At 49.1% G+C, this 21,819-nt stretch overlaps 1 protein-coding gene across 10 annotated transcripts in view; it reads left to right on the top strand.

Annotated features, from left to right (window-relative positions):
• The window catches only part of Pcbp3 (poly(rC) binding protein 3), a 196,208-nt gene that overhangs the window by 158,547 nt on the left and 15,842 nt on the right, over window positions 1-21,819 (top strand). For 6 of the 10 annotated variants that reach the window (XM_029482487.2, XM_029482486.2, XM_029482485.2 and 3 more), the window contains 6 exons: window positions 695-727; window positions 1,438-1,554; window positions 9,482-9,613; window positions 10,832-10,960; window positions 14,214-14,357; window positions 17,576-17,617. In XM_029482487.2, coding sequence (XP_029338347.1) covers window positions 695-727; window positions 1,438-1,554; window positions 9,482-9,613; window positions 10,832-10,960; window positions 14,214-14,357; window positions 17,576-17,617 — 597 coding nt within the window. The remainder of the gene's footprint in view (window positions 1-694; window positions 728-1,437; window positions 1,555-9,481; window positions 9,614-10,831; window positions 10,961-14,213; window positions 14,358-17,575; window positions 17,618-21,819) is intronic. The other 4 variants (XM_021174924.3, XM_021174923.3, XM_021174922.2 and 1 more) reach the window with 1 other exon arrangement.

Genomic DNA, 21,819 nt, shown 5'->3' with positions numbered 1-21,819 from the left:
GGCCCTCACTGGCACTATCCTAGAGGAAGTCAGAGTCCCAGGAAGCTCTGCCCTGGCAGCTCTGTCCATGCCCCTCCCTTGCTGAACCTACTGTACTGTGAGTCTTGCCATTGGCTCGGGATGCACCACACACACACACACACACACACACACACACACACACACACACACACGTTCTTCCTCGGCCCTGGCAGGGGCTCTGGGTTTCAGACCTAGGAAGCATTACTGTCCTCCTCTTTATACAATGAAAGTGAAAGCTGCTTCCCAGAGTAGGGGAGTGCAGGGGGATCAAAAGCCCGCTGCCCCTGCCCTGTGAAAGAGGAGAGACTGCCCTCCTGGATGTTGTATTTTGGTTATCTCGTAACCCTAGCTCCTGCCAGGCATCACACTTGCTACTGGATCTGTAGTGCTGTCATAACAATGGGCCTGAGTCTGATCAAAGCTCACCAGCTCCACCTCTGGGTGACTGTACCTCCCTTCTCATGCCTCGATTTATTCATCTGTGGTGCCCCTGGATTGTGGGCCCCAGTGAGTAAAGAGACCAGCTAACTCATGGGGGCCGGCAAGGACAGGGAGCAGACCAGAGGTAGGCAGCCCCACATCCCCCACTAGCAGCCAGGGCTGGGCTGTGTCAGGCGCAGGGACCCTCTGTGCATCTGGCAGTGACAGACTTCCTTATGTGTCTCCATTCCAGAAAGGAGAAACAGTGAAGAAGATGCGTGAAGAGGTGAGTGTGCTCTGCCCTAAATGTTATCCCATCCCCAGGTCAGGTTGGTGAGCCCTAGGGTGTGGAGGATAGTACTGCTTGTGGCTCTCATAGACCTGCCCTTGTATCAGGGATGCCAGGCAACGAGGGGCAATCCTCTTTGACATGCTACACAAACAGCATCCAGCTTCTTGAGGCCATAAGCTCTCCTAGGGACCACTGGGCCTCATACTAATTAAAATTGTAGCCAGGTGGTGGTGAGGAATTGCAGCACTCGTGAGGCAGAGGCAGGCGGATCTCTGAGTTTGAAGCTAGCCTGGTCTACAGAGTGAGTTCTGGGACAGCCAGGGCTACACAGAGAAACCCTGTGTTATAACAACAAAAACCTACTCTGGGAATACATAATGGTACATGCCTGTGACCCCAGCACCAGGGAAACAGAGGCAGGGGCTGAAGAACAGAAGTTTGAGGCTGTTCTCCATTACACAGGGAGTTTAAGGCCAGCTTGGTCGCATGAGACCCTGCCTTAAAAGACAAAAACAAAACCTTAGGATTTCCAATTTGATGAGGATTCCTGGCAAGGAGTCCACTGTTTAGAATGATTTTTTTTTTTTAAGCATGCTTCATTTTTAGTGTCTGTGCCTAAAGTTGTATGCAAGATTAGAGAAGCAAGGCCCACATGGGATAGCTTTCATCTCCCACCAGCTACCTTTTCTTTCCTCTCACCTTAGAGTGGTGCCAGGATCAACATCTCAGAGGGAAACTGCCCAGAGAGAATCGTTACAATCACAGGCCCAACTGACGCCATCTTCAAGGCCTTTGCTATGATCGCGTACAAGTTTGAGGAGGTAAGGCATAGGTTGGCACGTGCGTGAGACCCAGTCCCAGCCGTAGCCCGTCCAGCACTTTGTCTCACTGGTTGAGGCACTGGCTTGCTTTGTGACAAGGTAGCCTTAAGGGCTCTAGTCACCTTCAATACCCTGCCTCTGTCCAGCTTGTGAGGACCAATGTCCTACCTGTTTCCTAAAGTTCATCCTTTTGGTTTCCCAGGCACCATGGGTAACCTCAGAACACAGGCCTCCCGCCTCCCAACATAGCTGCTGTTGTGTCTCTTAGGCTGTGTTCACACCTTCAGGGCCTGGTTAGCACAACTCTGGTTTTAGCTGCAGTGCCCCCCACCCCAAGAGTGTCTTAGCTAGAGATAGAAGTACATTTTTATGTTGGGACACATCCACATCTACATACGTGTATAACATATCCACATACATGTGTAATATATCCACATCTACATACATGTGTAATATATCCGCATACATGTGTTGTAATCTATCCACATACATCTGTAATACTTCTATGTGCTCTCGGTGAGCTACTCTTCATGATTTTACTATTTCCATTTAATTCATACATGGTGATGACCAAGCTGGCATAGTTTTTCTGTCATCAATAAGGGTGGTTAAGTTGTTCAATCACGAGGTTGGCTCTGTGAGTATAAGCAAAATAAGAACGGAAAGGCTGTATATACGTAGAGCTCGCTATATAGCAAGAGATCATCAGCCTTGGTCTTTTATTACTGGGGGAGGAGAACATCACATAATGGACAGAGGGAAGTTTTAGGGATGCCCCAAGGGTGGCTGTGGGTACGAGAACAGCCGCTGCTACGTGAAAGTTGTGAACTTTACAGTTGCCTGGTTGATAACTGTAATGACTGCATTCCTAGAAGGAAGAGAAGCTAGCCAAGGCATTGGGGGTCCATGGAGGGCCAGGTATCTGTCACTGATTGGAACGCTACTGCTGAACCTCTCTACGTCTCAGTGGTTGGAACCAGATTCCCCAGTGTTATCCTAAGCTCTCTGAATCAGTGATACTCTGGGAGATGGAGGGCTATGGCTTCTGTTTGGGGTTATCTACAGATGGAATTAGAATAAATATCTCCTATTCCAGTTTTCATAAATTAAGGAGCGATGAGGGAGGAAGGTGTATTTTGAGTGGATGACAAGCGAGGGCTGATTAAATGAGAGGAGGAGCAATAGACACAACTGCTCAACTTCCTGTCAGTGTAAGAGACCTGAGCTGTCCACTTACAAAGTATAGTGCTTCATTTTGCCTCACATTTCTAGAGTTTGTAGCCTATGGTGAGGCAGGACTGCTGCTTTGGGGCTTCTGGTGGGAGCGAGTCATACATTATGGTAGGAGCACATGGTATAGAAGAATCATCCACCTCATGGCCAGGACATGAACATAAGAAAGAGGCCAGGATCCCCCAGTGCCCTTTGCTAGCATATCTCAGAGGAGGTAAAGTCTCCACAAGGCCCGTCTACTTCCTCTCAGTAGTGTCAGCTGAGAGCCTTTGACAGATGAATATTTGGAAGACATTACCCATGAAGTTTTACCCTTAGCCCTAAAGGCTTAGATTCATCTTATAATACAAGATGTCTCAGTCCAAACTCCCAAAGTCCCCAAAGTCATAACTGTTGTGACATCTATCAGAAGCCTGAGTCTCGGAGAGAAGAAAGGCAAAGTTCTGTGGACCCTTACAAAAATCCCACAAGTTACATACTCAAGATATAATGTAGACATTCCCATTACAATCATTCCAGAAGGAAGGAAGGAACTGGGGTTGGGGGAAGGGAATAGGAAGGAACTGAGCCAAAACAAACCACCTCGCAGGGCAAGCATTGGCTTCTGTAGTCATATGTCTGGTTTCCAAAGCTTACCATGGGAGGGCATGAGTAATTAAAGACTGTAAGGACTTGGGTCCTGCTTGGTGGTGTTTTTGTTGTTTGGTTTGCTTGTCTGCTTTTGTCAAACTAAAGTCATTTGGGAAGTGGGAACCTCAATTAAGAAAAAGGCCTCTGTCAAATTGGCCTGTAGGCAAGTCTGTGGGGATTTTCTCTTGATTTGATTGATGTGGGAGGGCCCAGCCCATTGTGGGTGGGGCCATCCCTGGCCTGGTGGTCACTGTTCTATAAGAAAGCAGACTGAGCAAGGCTATGATGAGCAAGCCAGTAATCAGCACCCCTCCATGGCCTCTGCATCAGCAGCTGCCTCCAGGTTCCTACCTTAAGTTTCTGCCCTGACTTCCCTTGGCGATGGAATGTGACCTGGGAGTTGCAAGCTGGAATAAATCCTTTCTTCCCCAGGTTGCTTGCGGTCATAGTGTTTTATCCCAGCATTAGAAAAGTAACTAAGGTGGCCATAACTCTGCTACTGAGTTATGTAACTCTGTTACTGAATACTGCCTGAGCTCCCATACCTTCCTTCCACCCTAGAGTTCTTACATGCTTGCTGCCTACAAACGCCAGTGAAGACCACCAGCTTGAGCTATGCGTAGCCCCCTGTGTTGCCATTCAGTGTACTGGGGTTCTTTAGCTTCACCTGGAAAGAGCATAGGTAGACGGAAACTTCCAATGCTGGCCTCTTGCAGTTCGGTGTTCTTCACCACTTGACAGCAGTGCCCAGGGGCAGCAGTCAGGCAGAAGCAGAAACAAGTGGTTCTTGCTAGTATTACCATCCTCCTATAGACCACAGGCATTGGGACACTTAACCCTGCAAGCATTACAGTCCTGATGTCAGGGTTAGGTATCACGTGACCTTTGGCTATCAGCAGCAGTTGGCTTAAAGTTCTGAGCCTGGGGTCTAAGATCCCATGGCCCTGAAGACTTGACAGTTCTCTGGAAACTCTTTTGGTAACCAGTACCTGCAGGTTCTCTTCTCTTGCCCCTTCCAGAGCTTGCTCTCCCTTCACTCTCGCTCTGTTGCCGTCTCTGTCACGTCTCTGTCTCCTTATTTATTCCTCCTTTCTTCTTCCTTCCCTGGTCATTCTTAAACTTCAGCTGCTTCTTCAGTTATCAGTGGCTACTGCTTAGACTTAGGATACACTGGGACCACATTCAGGAGCCAGGATGCAGCTGCTGTATCTGCTGCTGCTCTGGAACTGGGCTCTAGTTGCAGTCGGGATCACTTAATCATAAGCATCCCTTCCTCCTAGGGGCAGAATCCCAGTAAGCAATCAGGATCCTCGGGTAGCAAGGTGCTACACTGGTGCCACTGGGCAGATTCAACCCAGCAGGTGCCACCAATGGGGGAGTCCCAGGCCTATGCAAGTGGCTGCTGCTTCAACTGCCAACAAATAGTTGCAGGCACTTTGCTCTGAGAAACCAGCGCCCGGGTCTCAGAGACCAGGTGCCTGTCCCTAATAGGGCTGTTGGGGAGCTTAGTATTAAAGAGTATTGTGTCTGTGTGTGGGTTGGGGAGGGTTCAACCTGTCTGTGGGCAGCACTACACTGGGTCAGGTTTACCTGTCATTCACTGGATCTTCAGTTACCAGGTTGCTGAGCAGTAGAAATGGTGTCAGTGAGACTGGGCTCCCGTGGTGCCCACAGGATCACAGCCAATGCTTTCCCAGCCACAAAGCCAAAGCTGAAGGCCAGCATTTGTTCAGTGGGCAAGCTGTGTCCAATGCCAGGCTTGCCACAGCCACCATGTTCTGCAGTCTGCTTCTGTCTTTGTGTTAGCCAGGTCTTTACTGGGGATGTTGCAACACCAGGGGGAGGCACCCCAGGAGACTCCATTGAATCCTTGAATAAGCCTGAGCTGCCTGCTTAAGGACAGGAGAAGGAGTTTTTGGACAAATCACGGTCTCTAAGGTTTGTATTTGGGATTAATCCCAGCCTGGCCACTAGCAATAATAGAATATTGCACACACGCACCCAACCAAGTTAGAAATAGTTTCACAGGGCTTGTGACCACAAAAGGTCTGGGACAGCTACTCAGACAGCCCTGGCCAGGGCTGCTCCTTCAGGAGCCAGGACAATCAGCTGTAGTCTCTTGCATCATGTGTCTCAAGGTATTCGTTTGTGTTGAGATGCCGGTGCAGGGCTAAGGGCAGCCAGCTGTTCAGTTGATAATCCTTTATACCCAAGGCAGCTTAGATAGCAAGAGAATGTTCAATAGCTTCTAATTAGAGAACCAAAATTTCATATCCCTAGTGATAGACATTTAAAAAGAATGTTTACAGTAAAGTTGGAGAATGTATCACTAACACTATCAGTAATTCAAAATAAATGATTAGAAAGAGCTTTAAAACCTGCCCAGTATCCAGGGATATGGATTCATCTCATCTTTCTCATATGGATACAACTTAATGGTGTCTAAGTACCCTCCTGGTGTAGGCTTAGGCCATCCTGGATGGGCAAGGCTCTCTTCTTAAAGCCTCTGCTCTGAAAAATGGTGGAGACAAAGATGTGCTTACACATCTCTGAGCCTGAGATGACAGCGGCCAGACGAATTGGTACATCTATTCCAGACATCGTCCGCCATTGCCCTGGTCCAAAGAACTTGGCTTCAGCTCAGTGATGCTTAAATCTCTGTGGCCACTGTGTCACCCTTTGCCGTACCTGTGAACATGTTCCTTCTCTGGGGGAAAAAATGCAAACTTTCCAGCTTTGTGCTTGTTTTGTTTTCCTCTCTTAAATTGCAGCAGGGTCCTGAGCTGGCCTAGCAAGCTCTCTACAACTGAATTGAACTTAGCCTGCTCTTCATCTTCACTTATGATTCTCACTGGAAATTTGGCTAAGAGCAGCCAATGCTACCCATGTCTTTCTCTCTCCCTCTCCCTCTCTGCATGTGCGTGTGTGCATGTGCTGTGTTGTCTTTAAATCTCATGCTCTTTATTCCCCCAAGTGGAGTCCTCATTTCCACTGCAGCCTTATCAGTGCCCCTCACCCTCCCCACCCCCATTCACACTGATGCTTCATAAGAATCATGTCCAAGCTCCACCTGAATATTCCATGCCATTTCTAGATTGGCTCTCCAAACTGCTCTCTTAAACAGTTCTAAAGCCTCATAGCACTCTTAACGGTAATATCTAGCAATATCCCCACTCCTCAGAACCATGGTCTCTGGTGAGTTTCCCATTAACAATGACCTAAGACACATCGGCTTCTAAAGGAAAGGCTTATTTTGGCCCATAGTTCTCCAGAGTTAGCATCACACCTAATTGTAGCTGTAACTTCTTTGTTTTTAGGACTCGGGTTTTTGTCATATGGTGGCAGAAATGTGTGATATAGCCAAACCATTTACCCCATAACCAAGAAGCAAATAAAAGGAAGAAGGATGAGACTGAACTCCCACACTCCCCTTCAAGGACACGCCCAGTGATATCAAAGCCTCCCTCTAAGCCCCACTTCTTAAAGCTCCCATCACCTCCTATATTAGAGTTACTTTTCTTGCTGCTGTGGTAAAATACCCGACGAAGAACAACTAAAGGGGGGGGGGGGCTTATTTTGGCTTACAGGTCACGAGTACCATCCATCATGGCGGGGGAGGTGTGGCAGCAGGAGCACGAGGCACCTGCTTGCGTTCCATCTGTAGTCAAGAAGAGATGAGTGCTGCTATTGTATTCACGATCTCCTTTTTATTCAGTCTGAGACCCTAGGCTGTGCTATGGTGATGCTCATATTAAGGCAATGGTGTGGTGAGTGTTCTTATAGAGTATGTCTTCTCACTTCAGTTAAGCCATCTAGACACCTCCCCACAGACACACCCAAAGATTGGTCTCCTAGGTGATTCTAGATCCTGTCAAGTTAACCGACAAAATTAAATATCCCATCTCCTCAAAGCAACACAGGCTAGAAGCCAAGCCTTTAACACACGCACCTTTGGAGGACATTCCAGATGGAAACTATCACAATGAATTGGATGAGGATGTTGAAATGATATCTCAGGAAGAGACAGTCCATCTTTCACAGTTAGTAGCTCCCTGTGATTGTCTGAAATGAGCTCTCTGCTGCTGATTCTGCGGGATCTCTGAGATTACTGGAGTGACTTTTCTGCTATGTGGAATACTAGATTGTGATTTGCTCTGTGAAACTTGAAACCAAGATTTAAGCATCAGCTCCCCAGAGTTTCACAACTGCATTTTGTGTTAATGCTGTTGGTGTTCTGTCCTTGAATCTCCAGAGCTGCTTTTCTTAAGAAAACAGCGCCTCCTAGTGGAAAGTTATGGCTCAGTGTCTGGGAAACAGCCTCAATAGGGCAGCCTGAATCCCCTAGATAGGAATTTATCATCTATCTTTGCCTATTGCAGGGCAGAGCATAGCATCAAACAGACCATTGCAGAAAAAAGTATCTGCAGGTTGTGGGTAGTATGGCTATAGTATTGGTTTACTTTAGCCTAAGGATCTCAAGGTATCCTGGGAACTTTATGTTTTATGCTAGGGATTAGACTGAGAGCCTCAGACATTCTAAGTACGTGCTGTTGCTGAACTAAACCCCAAGTCCTGAAAGTGTTAGTAATTTTAATTGCTACCAATCCTACCCGCTTCCCAGAACACTGTGGTATGTTAGGCCGTGTTAGTAATGGCTACAGGCTCCTGTAAAGCATGTATCCCAACATTTGGTATAAAAGTTGATGTGCCCCCAAATGAAATAAAACCAAGACATTTTTAGCAGCTTTAAGGAATATAGCTCTCTGTGAAGAGATGCTTTGTTACCTCCTAAAACACACATATAGTCCCAAAAACACCCTTCATCAAGGAGACAGGAAACCATAATAAAAACCCATAGGGAGTGGTTTCAGGGCCTGAGCCAAGCTTGCCTCCTCCCTTCTACCACCTTATTTGCTTAAAAAGGTGGCAAATGGCCTGAAAATGTCCTGTCTGTCTCTCTTCAATGTTTTCAAAATTCTAGCTAGTCCTTTCCAGTCAATGGCAAGATAGCATATGACAGCCACATGAAAGCCACCATAGCGGGTGAAAGGTCTTGCCCCAAGTCCATCAGAGATGGCGAGCAGGCTGGGGATGACCAGAAGGAGAGCTCAGTACTGAGAGGGTCCAGATGCAGAGTGAGCACAGAGGCCTCTGCGCCCTCTGCCTAGATTGGGTCCAGGGCAAGAGGAAACGGAGAGCCATGAGCAAGCTGCCCAAATGGAGCCAAAGCATCTGAAAGCTGTGTGTGAGGGTCTGGATGGGGCAAGGCGGTAGCCACTTTACCTGGTGCACAGATGAAGTGTCTGGGCAGGAGCAGTGGCTCACTAGAAACAAAGCTCCCTGGTAACATAGGGATTCATTTGTTTCTGGACAGTTGGGAATTAGAAATGGAGCTAGACCTGGGAAAGGCATGAGGTCAAGGTCTGGCCATTTTGCCCGGCACTCCACAGGCTTGGATGTAGCTTTCTAGGATGGTGGTATATATTGGTATCAGCTTCTTTCCCCCAAATTGGGCTAGCTCCTCTATAATATAATCAGGCTTCATGATGCAGAGGTACCTCCATGTTTCCATGGAAATGGGGCCTTGGACTCTTGGCAGGTCCATCTGAGTAGCTATAAAAGCCCCTGGAGAGTGCTCTTCTACCTGCTCTTCACTGAGCCCAGGCAAATTGGCCCCACACATCTGTCTGTCTGTCCTCATACCTAATAGGTTTTCATGAGGCAGTCAGACATGATCTTGTATTTTCTTAACCTATACCCTGACCTGAGTCCACTGTGACTTGCTGACCACTCAGCCTTGTAGTTCCATGTGCAGAGTTGGTGCATGTGACCATCTGGCCCATGTCCCAGTTCCTTCTAAGCCTGGCTTGGCTCTGAGGTTCCATGATTGCCGGTTCTGCTCTCTGAGTCCTTCCCTATGTGGGATGGGGCACCTTGAGTTCTTCCCAGTGTGCAGTGAAGCAGGTACGAGGCAGAGATGCTACATACATGTCCTTACAGTGTTCCAAAGCCCCACACTGTGCTCACTAGTAGGAGTCCAACACACCTGTTTTCTCCTCCCTAGGACATCATTAATTCCATGAGCAACAGCCCTGCCACCAGCAAGCCCCCAGTGACATTGCGACTAGTGGTCCCTGCCAGCCAGTGTGGGTCCCTGATCGGCAAAGGTGGCTCCAAGATCAAGGAGATCCGGGAGGTACTGCCCATCCTATCACATGTCTCCCACACCGTCTGTAAGTGCACGAGCTGATGCCGCAGCCCCCAGTGGCTCAAAGCTGCTGTCCAAATGTAACGGATGATCTGCTTTGCCAGTGAGAAGTGGGGTGTGGGAAACTTTGTTACATTGGCATGTACACACAGTGGCCTGTGCCAGGAGAGGCCCTGCACAGGAACAAGGATGGGCTAGAGGTCCTTGGACAGGCAGATTTTAGCACCCAAGTTCCGTGGCTTTAGCCATGCTCTGGGCCTGAGAGATGCCACTTTGTCGTTCAGGGCATCCTCGTAGGATGATTTTAATTGGAGTCTGAACCTGATGTGGGTTTGACATTGAAAGTAGGTTACTTTCAGGAAGGCTAAGTCCTTCCCTTAACCAGGAGAACAGTCACCCCTCCTTGATCCCTTCCTGTCCTCTTCTGTGACTCAAAAGATGCTAAGTAAGAAGCCTGACCCTTGGCCAATGCCTGGTCCACTCTGCATGACCCCTAAGGTTGTCACTAAAGTTTGTGTGGCCCACTGGTCCTGAGGATTCACGTAGTCACCTGAGGTATGTGGTGGCCAGACAGCAAGAGCAGGCAGGTCCCAGGCTCAGGCTTCCTGGCCACCATGTGACCTACTTCCGTGGAGGAAGAACTATTCTTGGTGTTGGAAAGGGCGATCCTATTCTCCTGTAGACTTTCCTCTACAGCAGTGGTTCTCAACTTATGAGTGGCCACCCCTTTGGAGGTCAAACGGCCCCTCCGCAGGGGTCACCTAAGACTATTGAACAACTCTGATAGTTACATTACAATTCATAATAGTAGCAAAAATCACAGTTACGAAGTAACAACGAAAATAATTTTATGATTGAGGGTCACCACAATGTAAGGAACTGTATTAAAGGGTCACAGCATAGGAAGGTTGAGAACCACTGCTCTACCAAGTCAGTACACTTGCTGAGGTGGGACAGTGCCATTCATTCCAGGAAACCACAGCTTCCTCAGAGGCTGTGCAGAGGCAGGATTGAGGGGTAGTGACAGGACAGTGACATTTAGTAAGATGCGGGATGGAGGGACTGTGACCAGTTAAGGCCCTGTTTCTAGTGAAGAGTTTTCAGGTACAGACCACCCAGAATGTGTCCCCAGGAGTTGGGGGTGCCACTCCTCTTAACCTGTCACTGCCTCCAGTTTTCGGTCCTTCCAACGGCCCTTCTCTGCAGTCCACAGGTGCTCAGGTCCAGGTGGCAGGTGACATGCTGCCCAACTCCACAGAGCGGGCAGTGACTATCTCAGGGACCCCAGACGCCATCATCCAGTGTGTGAAACAGATCTGTGTGGTCATGCTGGAGGTACAGTATGAACACGGTGGGCCAACACACCCAGCATCGCCTTCCCGCCTCACTCAGAGCCGGCTACACTCTCTGTGATACGCTAGCCTTATCGCTAAGGCTCCTGAGAAACTGGGTAGTCATTTGGGATGGGGGTGGGGAGGGAGGAGGGCAGATTAGACATTAAGGACAAGCAAATTTCAGGCTTGGGCTTCCTAGCCTCCAGCACTAGCCAGGCAGGCTGAAGGGACACCCTTGGATGTGTCTCCTGATGCTAGCCTGTGGCCATTGTCTTGTCTAGATGTGAGTGGGGGGGATCATGGTGGGGGTTGGGGTGGGCATCATGAGGTTTCAACCTTGGCAGTGGTAACTGCTCTGACTAGAGGCTGGTGTGGTGAAGGATAAGAAGGCATCTCCTGTCTGTCAGGCCGTCCAGCACAACAGGCCTATAGGTCTGCAGACTTCAAGGGAACTACTATCCCGGGGTAGTACTGGGTAAGACTCAGACAGACCCAGGGAAATACCATGTAAAGAGAGAGATGTGGGAACAGAGGGGTAAGAGATGAGAGAAGGAGCCACCGGACAGGAGCAACCTCCTGAATTTCTGGTCAAGGATGGAGAGAATTCACCTCAGCTTCTACACTTGTGCCCTTCCCTCAAGCGACTTCTGTGACCCTTCCCAAGCAAGGCTTTTCACTGTTTGGAGCACTGCTGGGCTCTGCCCTCCCACAGGCCAAGCTGAGGCCACTGCCACATCACCACAAAAGTGACACCACTAAGGACCTTCTGTGTCACCAGCTCTGAGACATTTCAGCCAAACCTCACGGTTAACTCTTTTCTAAGTGTTTGCATAGTTTTCTTTTCCTAAAGCCTATCTTGTGAAGTTAAAATGCTTTTCAAAATGTTATTCTCATATGGGTTTCCCCACGCACTGGTCAGGGTGATGGGACGGTCCAATCCCAGGAGCCCAAGGCCGAGGGTCATCACTAAAGACTACAGCTCCTTGTCCTGTCATCTACCTCCAAACAATGAGAAGCACACGGTCCGCTCAGTGGCACCCTTGGAATGGCAAAGAATGGTGATAGCAGTTGTGCAGTGGACATCAGGGGCCAGCAGCCCTCTTCTCAGGACAGACTATGTATCGTTGTCAGAAGTCCCAAGCAGACTGATGGTAGTGGAGCCAGGGTCAGAGGGCTGTGTGTCAGAACTCAAGTCTCTAGATGCTATGAGAGAAACCATGGCGGTGCATATCGTGGATGTCAGTGGTACTGGCTGACCTAACAATCACCCAGCTCTTATTCACATGATGCATTTTGCAAAAAGGGCACGGCCTCCCTCACCAGGAAGGAAGAAGGCACTGTGAAAAGAGCCTCCCTTCTACCTGAAGGGCAGCCAAGAAGAGGCAAAAGACCCTGCTTGTCAATCAAAGGCCTTTCAGGCTTGCTTAAGGGGTGTGTCCTTTGTACCTCCACAGTGACGAAAAGTACTGAGCTCAGCAGATGTACTTGGGTGAGGCCTGCAAAGAAAACAGGTGTTGCCATTATCCACCTCCTGCCCCACAACTCTGGTACCTCACACACCCTTGCTTACCCTGGGAAGGTTGATCATGTGAGCCCCGAAGATCACTTATCTATGGGTGGGTAAAAATGAAACTGGGCCTTCTGAATGGGCACAGGGAATCCCCGTGTTAGGAGGGAAGCAGCCTGGAGCACAGGTGACAGTGGCCTTAGGATCTGAAGTACTTGGTCTGAATGATGTAGCAGCTACTGTAGGTGCTGGACACTGGAGCTCTTGGTTATGATCTTGTACCACAGACCTAGGGTCTGTCTGGGATACCTCAGCAAGCAGGGTTTGCACAGAGGCTCTCTGTGATGCAGGGCTCCAGCAATGGGGAATACGGGCATTCCCAAGGGCCCGCACAGAGTCCTTTACTCATTACTGTCAGCTCCAGAGTAAGGACTGTTCCAAGGTCACACCCTCAGCGGGCTCTGGTAGGCAGAGATGGCCTGTGCTATAGTTACTTGTTTCTGTAACAAAACAGCTGATAAAAGCAGCTAAAGTATGGGACGGTTTATTTTAGCATCTACCATGGGGATGGGGTCAGGAAAGGCATGGTGGCAAGGTCAGAGGGCACCCGGGCTTACTGAATCTGCAGTCAGGAAGCTGAGGTCAATGAATAATAATGCACAGGTCACTTTCCCCCTTTATACTCAGTGCAGGACTCCAGCCCATAGAATGGTTTTCCCCAGGCATGCCCAGACACTAACCTAACCTAGACAGTCGCTGCAGGCATGCCCGGAGGCTTGTCTCCCGGGTTATTCTGTCAAGTTGAGAATATTATGTCTGTCACATAGCCAAGAGCTCCAGCCTCTCTCTTCTGCCTTGGTAGCGTCAGCTACTGATATGGCCGGGAGCTGGGGGCAGTTGAGCACCTCTGACTAACCCAGAGCGGAGAAGGTGGGACTTGTGGGCACCTGAGAACTCATCTGAGTTCATCTTGTGGGCACTCACTCATCTGAGAGGAGAAGCCTACATTCTGGACCCAAGAGCAATCAAGGAAGATTACAGCAGAGTTCATCCTCATGGAGTCTCATTTGGCATCTGCAAGCTACCGAAGTTTTCCCTGGTGAAACGGAATGATTCTAAGCCATTTTAGCAGCCTCTGATATAGGCTAGCTCTAGAGGATCCAAACCCAAGCCATAGCCACCCAGAATGTTCCTAATGTGAGTTGTGCTTAACGTTGGCTTTTCCCAGGAACCCAAGAGTATTTTTTAGCAAAGGATGCCAGCTGCTCCTCTGTGCAGTCACTGCTGTGTCTACCATTGGATCTTCATACCAGCATCTCCTAAACCAAGAAGAAAGGGCTGCGGCAGTGGTGTGCAAAGTCCAGGGTATCAGCTACTAGCACATGGTCCACCTGCCTTGGCACTCCTGTGGAACCTCGATCCTGCCTGTTCCTGCCTGGCTGGCCACCAGGTCTGTTGTGGATAGGTACCCAACTGTTCAAGCTTGGAAGAAGGCTGGCCACCCCAATGAAGAAGGCAGTGAAGATGTAGAATTTAGCCTGCCTCCGTGTGCCGAGGACAGACTCATCTCCTTTTGATGGCCCTGGACGGCTCCTCCCCTTACTGTTGTGGCCTATAGAGCCTTTGCTGGCCACTTCCAGAGGGCTGGGGGGTGGGGTTCCATAGAGGGGTGGGCGTGGGAAGGCAGCCCAAGGCCAACAGCAAAGCTGTTCTAACCACTCTCTCCCTCTCCTGTCCCTTTTCCTAGTCCCCACCGAAAGGTGCCACCATTCCCTACCGCCCAAAGCCCGCCTCCACCCCTGTCATTTTTGCAGGTGGTCAGGTAAGAGCCGACCCGCTCGCGGCCTCCACTGCCAACCTCAGCCTTTTACTGCAGCATCCGCCGCTGCCCGTTAGTGCACTCAGGTTTTCTCGCCTTCTCACGTGCACGTCTCCCACCCTGCGATGGACACAGAGCTCTCTGGCTCACACCAGGCGGTTGGGGCGGTGGGGGGGGGGGGTGAGGTGGAAAGCAGGACTGGAGCTCACAGCTACATCCCTTGGACACATTTTCCAATGAGATCCCTGTACAAGGCAGGAGAGACCTGCAAACCCATGCAGATATAGGCGCTGCCTAACAACACCTGCCAGACCTCTGTGGACGTTGCTGGGCAGCTTAGGTAGTTAATGGGCAGAAACATTCTGGGTGGCTATGGCTTGGGTTTGGATCCTCTAGAGCTATGAGAACCAGGGTCCTATTTTTCCCTGAAGCACATCTCAGATCTTACCATACCCTCAGATAGCAGCAGGCACATTCCTTTGAAGAGATGAATGGCCTCAAGGCTAGCCCTATGTTCCGCTATGGCCATCCATAGCAGGGTCCATCCCTGCTACCCCTTTGCCTGCCTGAGCAGACATCCTCACAGGCAGAGAGCTCATGTTATAAGCCCCGTCCTTGAGGATTTAGTGGCCAGCATTTGTCTCCTGGAGAAGAGGGGTGGGAGAGCAGAGAAGAGCTTGTGTCTGTGACCAGCGCTGGCCAGGAAGTGGAGGGATTGGGGAAGGGCCCCTATCTGGTCTCCTCACAAGCTCACTGAAACTCAGATGCCCACCTTAGGTCCACAAGACCCCACCCACACGGATGACTTGAACATGGACAGCCAGGGGTCTGCCCAGAAGAGCTCTGTGTCCTGTCGGCCGCAATGTGTGTCTTTGTTCAAGGGAGAGTTAAGTCAGAGACTCCCCATAGGTGACCCAGCTAACAGAATAGACATGGGGTTTTTACTGTATTGTTCAAAAAAGGAAAAGAAAAGCATAGAAAACCCCCCCTCAGTCTTTGTTCACAGTATACAGAGAACAGCAACGATGTGTACAGCATGTTTGGGTTAGACTCGTTACCCCCATCCCCTTCCCTACTCTAACACATGCATGTATGTGTGCATGTGCATACACGTACAACATGGTCTCCTGGCTCAGGACTGCCCCACTGCTGGCAGAGAGAGAGAGTCTTGTGCCCTGATACAGACCAAGTGTGTGACACATCCTAGGGTACAGCAGATCTTGCCTGCTTCACAGCCTGAGTGAGTCTCGGGGCTGCACTCTGGAGCACGCTGATGTCAGAGATAGGACCACACAGGCAAGCCCATCAAAGCTCTTTAGTGTTTTCCTCAGATTCATGGCTAGCTGACAGGTCAGGAAACAGTGTGAACAGTATCTCTCTGTTCTACAATAGCCCATGTGGATAAAATCCACGATAAAATAAAATCCACAATAGAATTAGAAGGCCTCTATGCAAATGCATGTGCACTCTGTAAAACTACATGACTCTGAGTCACCACGCCAATTCCAAAGGCAGAGCCACTATGGAGAAGGATCATGGCCAGCATCCCCCCAGTCCCAACTACCTATATAACAGCCAGTAATACCCCCTCCTCCAGTCCCAGCAGTGACAGTCACTCTGCTCTTATGTTTATACCCTGAAGTATTAGCCTTTTGAGAGGCCATCACCCTTTCCTTAGAACAGTGTGGTCTTGATTACCTTAGCTATACCTAGGGGACCGACTCCTAGGAGAGTCATCCTGCAAGGGAGCTTATAGGTAAGCCAAAATAATAAAGATGTAACTTAGCTCTGGGTAGGTCACCCCTAGGGTTCCACCCCCATGTGTCTAAGACATGGGGTAGACCCCAGAAGAGGCTGCCTGGGTATCTGACGCTTTAGGAGAAATATATGAAGAGGCCTAGAATCCTCAGTAACTGACTCTGCAGCTATTGTTACATGCCTACCTAAGCTGACAACTCCCCCAGGCAGAACTTACTGAGATATGCGACAACCCAGGGAAGGGAGTGAGAGATGTTAGACATCAGCCCAGGCTGCGCTCTGCCACTCGGCTCAGTCACATAGGACTGGGAGGGAGCAGCCAGCCTCAGTTCCCAGTAGTCTAGCCAGGAATGATAACATGAGTTCCTTCTTCAGGTGGTGCTCCCTGGGGTAGGTAAGACCTGAGAGATCATTCCTGACAGCAGTTCTCCAAAAGCCCAGACTACACCCCCACCCCCACTCGCCCACAGAGCAGTTAACCTGTCTTTTTCTCCATGGAATTGCCATATCTGCTGGAATTATTTTTCTTCATCTGCTAGCAGCCTGGTCATCCCACAGCAGGCTTGCTGGCCTATAACCAGGCCCCTGTTAGGTCGTCACCTGGCTGTGAGCTACTGCATTTGGTTATGATTTAAAAAAAAAAAAATCCAACAACTTCTTAGCACATTGAAAACAATTGTGGGAGGTTCTGGGTCCATGGCAATGACACATGATCCAGAGACCTCAGGGGTGGGTCACAGGTGGTGGAAGTCATGTCCTTACTCCTGTGCCTCCACCAGCATGGTATGGCACTGCCCTGAAGCCAGACAGTTGTCTGTCGTCTTGCTCTCCCTTGACTGTGTTGTTTGTCTGTTGTCTGAGTTGCCGAAGGGCATCATAGTTGAAGGGACTGTTGAGGGCTCTGTCCCTGGGGTTTCAGAGTGGGGCTGGGTAGGAGAAGCCTGCAGGGTATACGGATTTGAAGCAAGGGAAGTGGTGAAAGGAGCCTTGTGGGCACCACACTAGCCTTCAGAGAGGACTCCCCCAACCCCAAGAGATTCCATATAGATTTGGTAAAACAAACAAGGTCAGTACTGTGACCAGTTTATACCCATTTATTTCTAACAGCTTTGGCAAAAGCTTGTACTGATCACTTGTAAAATCTCTTTTCATTTGAGGGCTAAATCATAACCAGTGGTCCTCTTTCTGGGGGCAGGGCCTGGGGTTAAGTTGGTCATCCGTACATAGGTTTACAATTTTAAGAATGTTGGAGGAGAAACAACAGTTAGAAACAGGGTTAGAAACAGCAGTGGGCCACAGCTCAGGGCCAGGGCAGTCTCCTAGGACTCAGCAGTTGTAGTTGAGACCCCCCCCCCACTCAGGGCCAAGTGGGTGGAGATGCGCACTGATGGAGAACACTGTCCCCAGAAGGTTCTTAGCATCCTAGGGCATACTAGGCTGGGTCACTAGTGGCTGACAAGCAGAGATCCCACCACATCCCAAGCTGACTAACTGTCTCTTTCTCTCTCTCTCTCTCTCTCTCTCTGCTCCAGGCCTACACAATCCAGGGACAGTACGCCATCCCCCACCCAGATGTGAGTTTTCACTCTGTCCCTCCTCTCTCCCTCTCTTCATTATTGTGTACCTTCCTGCACGCCGCTGTTAATTGCTACTAATATTAATATTACACAATAATATTAATCCGTTTTCTCCATGTCTCCTATGTCTGTTGTATCCATCTGACCTTGGATAACGTTTAACCTCTTAGCACTAATTCTTGCTTGTGTTGAGGACTTGGCCTGATGTCAAACTGCTGCCATCCAGGACTTCCCTCCCCCACACAGGCCTAGCCTTGTATCTGTGACCACAAATTGTCCTACCCACCCCCACAGTATGCTGGCCTGACAGAGTGTGGCTCAACACCTGTGGCCAGCATAGACAAGACACTTTCTGTGTACTTAAGTCAGGTGACATTATCAGAACTATTCCCTTAAGGTGTCCTGAAAAGGGCATTCAGTGTGTCTGGTGAAGTCAAACTTGAAGAGTCCAAACCAAAGCATGGATTCTACCCATGTTCAAAGGCCTAACTGTGAAAGCCAAAAGCAGGTAGGGAGCTTCAACTCCTGTAGTTAGGAAGATGCTGATCGTGGGAGTGGACTCCTGGGCTCAGCCCTAAGCCTATCTAGCTGGACCCATCACCTGTTCTTTGGTCTAGGTCTGTTCAGACATCTCCTGGTGGCATGTTGGTATGAATGTATGATCTGTATTGGAGAATTAAAAACCTCCTGAGGGAGTCTGTGGGGATCAGGGGCAGAGTCTCAGTCTGCCTCTTGTCTCACCTCCAGTGGAGAGCTGAGTACCACAGGAAGAGGAGGAGACACTCAGAGCAATGGTGATGCTAAGCCTGTCGGGGCCAAGAGATCGTGGGCAGCAGCCGTGAGCACAGCTCATTCTTTAGGGGCTTTAGAGATGCTAGTAGGTAGGGCTGTTGTAGGAGATGCTGGGGAGGATGCGAGTGAGGGGAAAAAGAAACATGAGGGGGAAGGACTCTGGGTTCATAGTGGTGGGAATTGAACCTAGGACCTCAAGCATGCTGGCCAAATATTCTGCTGCATTACGGTATTTCCAGACTGTGCTTTCTCTTCCTGGGTTCAGCAGCTCCCGCTAGAACAGTCCCCTGTATGCACTACTCAGTGCCCTGAGACACGCTGGCAGTGTCAGGGGAAAGCAGACCTTGGCTTTTGAGTGGGACAGGAAATAGATGTGTTTCAGAATAAGATTGGCAGTCAGGGCTGAAGGGGCCTTAAGAATTAACTAACACTAAATAAGTATCTAAAATATGGATTCACTGTTGTTGCTTGGAAATTCCGGTAGTGAACAATACATGTTGCTTCCCCCCCCCCCTCGATAAAACAACACACAAATAGAGAAACACACAGGTGGGAAGATCCCTGCCCAGGCATGGCCATACCCACAAGGCTGTGTTCCTGGGTATAGGTTGGCTGGGAGTGCTATGTCTGAATCCATAGCATCTCACCCTCCAGTCATCACAGCAGACACATCTGCCCTTGGCTACTTAGACACCCAGGTTTTAGGCCACCTTGACCAGAATATACAGCAGTGGCTCTCTCATCCTGTCCCCAGCTGCCATGGCTAAGGGGGAGCAGAGCCTGTATACTCATGGCAGGCAAGGGTAGCCATTGTGGGTAGGACTGAGTGAAGGGGGCCAGGGAGGGCCAGGAAATAACTTCCAGGATGGCCCAGTCTTCTCGTGATGCTGAGGCAGGCATTTCCATCCATGTAGGAATACACATGTCCTGATGCAGACTTAAAAGCAGACTGTTGAGATTCAGTGGTGCTACCGAATTCAAAATGCAGCATCTGATAGCCCCGGGAGAAGGCTGTTGGGGAACTAGATTAAGGCTTATCAGTACTTAAGCCACCAAAGCCAGATGTTTAAGGACTAACTGGAGGGGTGTCCTGTGGGTTTCTTGTAGCTTTCAGTGTCCCTTGAACAATGTAGACACTAGAGTTGATGGAACCAACTCTAATTTCAAGTCCTCCTGATTTACAGGCCAGTGAGGCATGCATGAGAGAGAATGATAACGGTTGGTTTTTCTGGTCAATTTCTGTGTCAGTGTGGTATTGTCTCCTTCCTCATATAGTTCTCTGGATGGCTTAATGGTTAGTTTATAGATGATTTCAGCTTAATTTAAACTAACAAGCAACTGTAGTTATTACCGCCTATGTCCTGTGAGGTTTGACATGTGCTGTTCTTTGTATGTATAGATCCTTTTGACATTCATATATTCAAACCCAATCACAAAGGTGTTCGTATTAGGAGACGAGGTCTCCATGAGCTAGTTGAACCTTTTGGTTCTTTCTCATGAGTGGATTAATGCACTTAGAAAGCATCTGGGGAACTGACCTCCCTCTTCCTATGCCTTCCACCATGTGAGGACATAGTGAGTGTTGCAGGTGTCGTGTTGGAAAATGAGCCAGGCCCTTAGCAGACAAAGCTTTCTAGCACCTTAATGGCAGACATCCAGCTTCTATGCTTGGGAGTGGCAAGTCCATGCTGCTGATAAGCTGCCCGTTCTAAGCCGTCTTGCTAGAAGAGCCAGAATGAACTAGTACCTGGGCCATTTGTCATGAGATGGCTTTTCCTATGGCAGTCTTTCTATTTTCTGTAGCAAGATGATGTGATTTGTGAGCAAAACGTGAAACTTCTGAAAGGGCCTTTCTTTCACATACAAAATTGAAGACTTTGGATAATCCACATCAAAGAGGAATAAAATGACTATTCAGTGACAGGGGTAATGAGGGCCAGGGTGACTTTTATCTGAGCCGAGGACTTGAGAGAGTTTTTTTTTTTTAAGCTTAAATTTCTTAGAATACAAATATAGCTATTAGAAAATATGAATTGATTATGAAGTTTATCTCAGGGCAGTGACAGCCATTGTTTAGCTACTTAATTACTTACCTGAATATGCAGGTCCAGGAGTCAGACATGGGAGCTATCAGGAGATTCATCCCTAAGATCTGAATATTCCTTATCTGAATGAGAACACTCACCTTTTCCTGGCCCCAGGCTAAGCAGTGCTTTAGATTGACTCTTGTTTAGAAATCACCCATCTGCTGATCTGTAGTCAGCATCTGTCTCCTGTCATGCCTGCATGCCATGTGCCATAGATTTACTGAACATTTTAGGGCTTTCTGAGCTCTCAAGGCATCAGGACACACTCCTGAACTGCAGAAACTATGAGGGGCCATGCCCAGCACAGTCTGGTATATTCTCTGTACTCAGAAGCCTTGTGAAGCTCCCATAATCCTTTCCATCTGGTTCTCTCAAATGCCTTAGGTGTCTGCACACCTTTGTGCCCATTTCTCTAGAATGGCCATGCAGTAGCTCTGGAAAGTGTCCATCAGAGAGTCCCTTTGTATCCAGTTCTCAGCTCTGAAGCCTTCCTCAGAAAGTGTCTAGGCACCTTTGCATCCCGTAAGCATCAGTCAGGCCTGGTGTAAGTAAGAAAGGGAAACAGTACTGTGCCCTGGGACACAGGAGTGATGCAGAAGGCAGAGCATCACAGGAGTGATACAGAAGGCAGAGCCTGGGCGTACAGCTGAGCAATGGGGTGGACTGCTTGGTCCCTCGAATCTTATGTCTCTGTCACTTTCCTGGCACCAGTGAAATTGAACCAAGACACAATTGTTTCCTCTGGAGGACGTCACTGATGGTCTCAGTTTACATGGAGCAAGGTCCCAATGAAGATAGAATAAGTTGAATGTATCCTAAGTTGAAAAATATAACTACCCTAACATACTAGCATTCCAGGTGGGCACTGCTGCACCAAATGTCAGTGGCTTGCCCTCAGGACTGAAGCACTGATGCTACCCAGCATAAGAGACTATGGATCATCTCTGCCTAGTCCATAAAAGGGTCAAAATTCCCAGTACAGTTTATGTTGCTGAACAAGAGCATCCTAAGTCAGGACTGTCTGCAGTGAACTTCAAAGTCACCCTCGTGTATGAATCTCTTAGATCATCTTCAGCTTCCAAGTCGCCCCCTTACTTAGCATCCCTGTTATTTAAAGGATGACTGCAAGCAAGTAAATGTGAGTCAGCAGCTTGATGATATTGACAGACTACGGCTCCGTTCTCTCAGCCTGATCTCCCCTCTCCCCAGCCCAGTGCTCTCACTCTACCTGTGTCCTAACCTCACCTTGCACTAGCCTGTGACATGGACCTCAGGGCCATCGCTCACATCCCAGAGGAGGATACTCTTAGAGGTCCCCTT

This window comes from Mus caroli, unplaced genomic scaffold, assembly GCF_978045245.1.
Source record: "Mus caroli unplaced genomic scaffold, Mus_caroli_1 scaffold_9, whole genome shotgun sequence".
Classification (NCBI taxonomy): Eukaryota; Metazoa; Chordata; class Mammalia; order Rodentia; family Muridae; genus Mus; species Mus caroli.
Note: the sequence above shows the minus strand (reverse complement) of the source record. Positions and strands in the feature narration are given on the sequence as shown.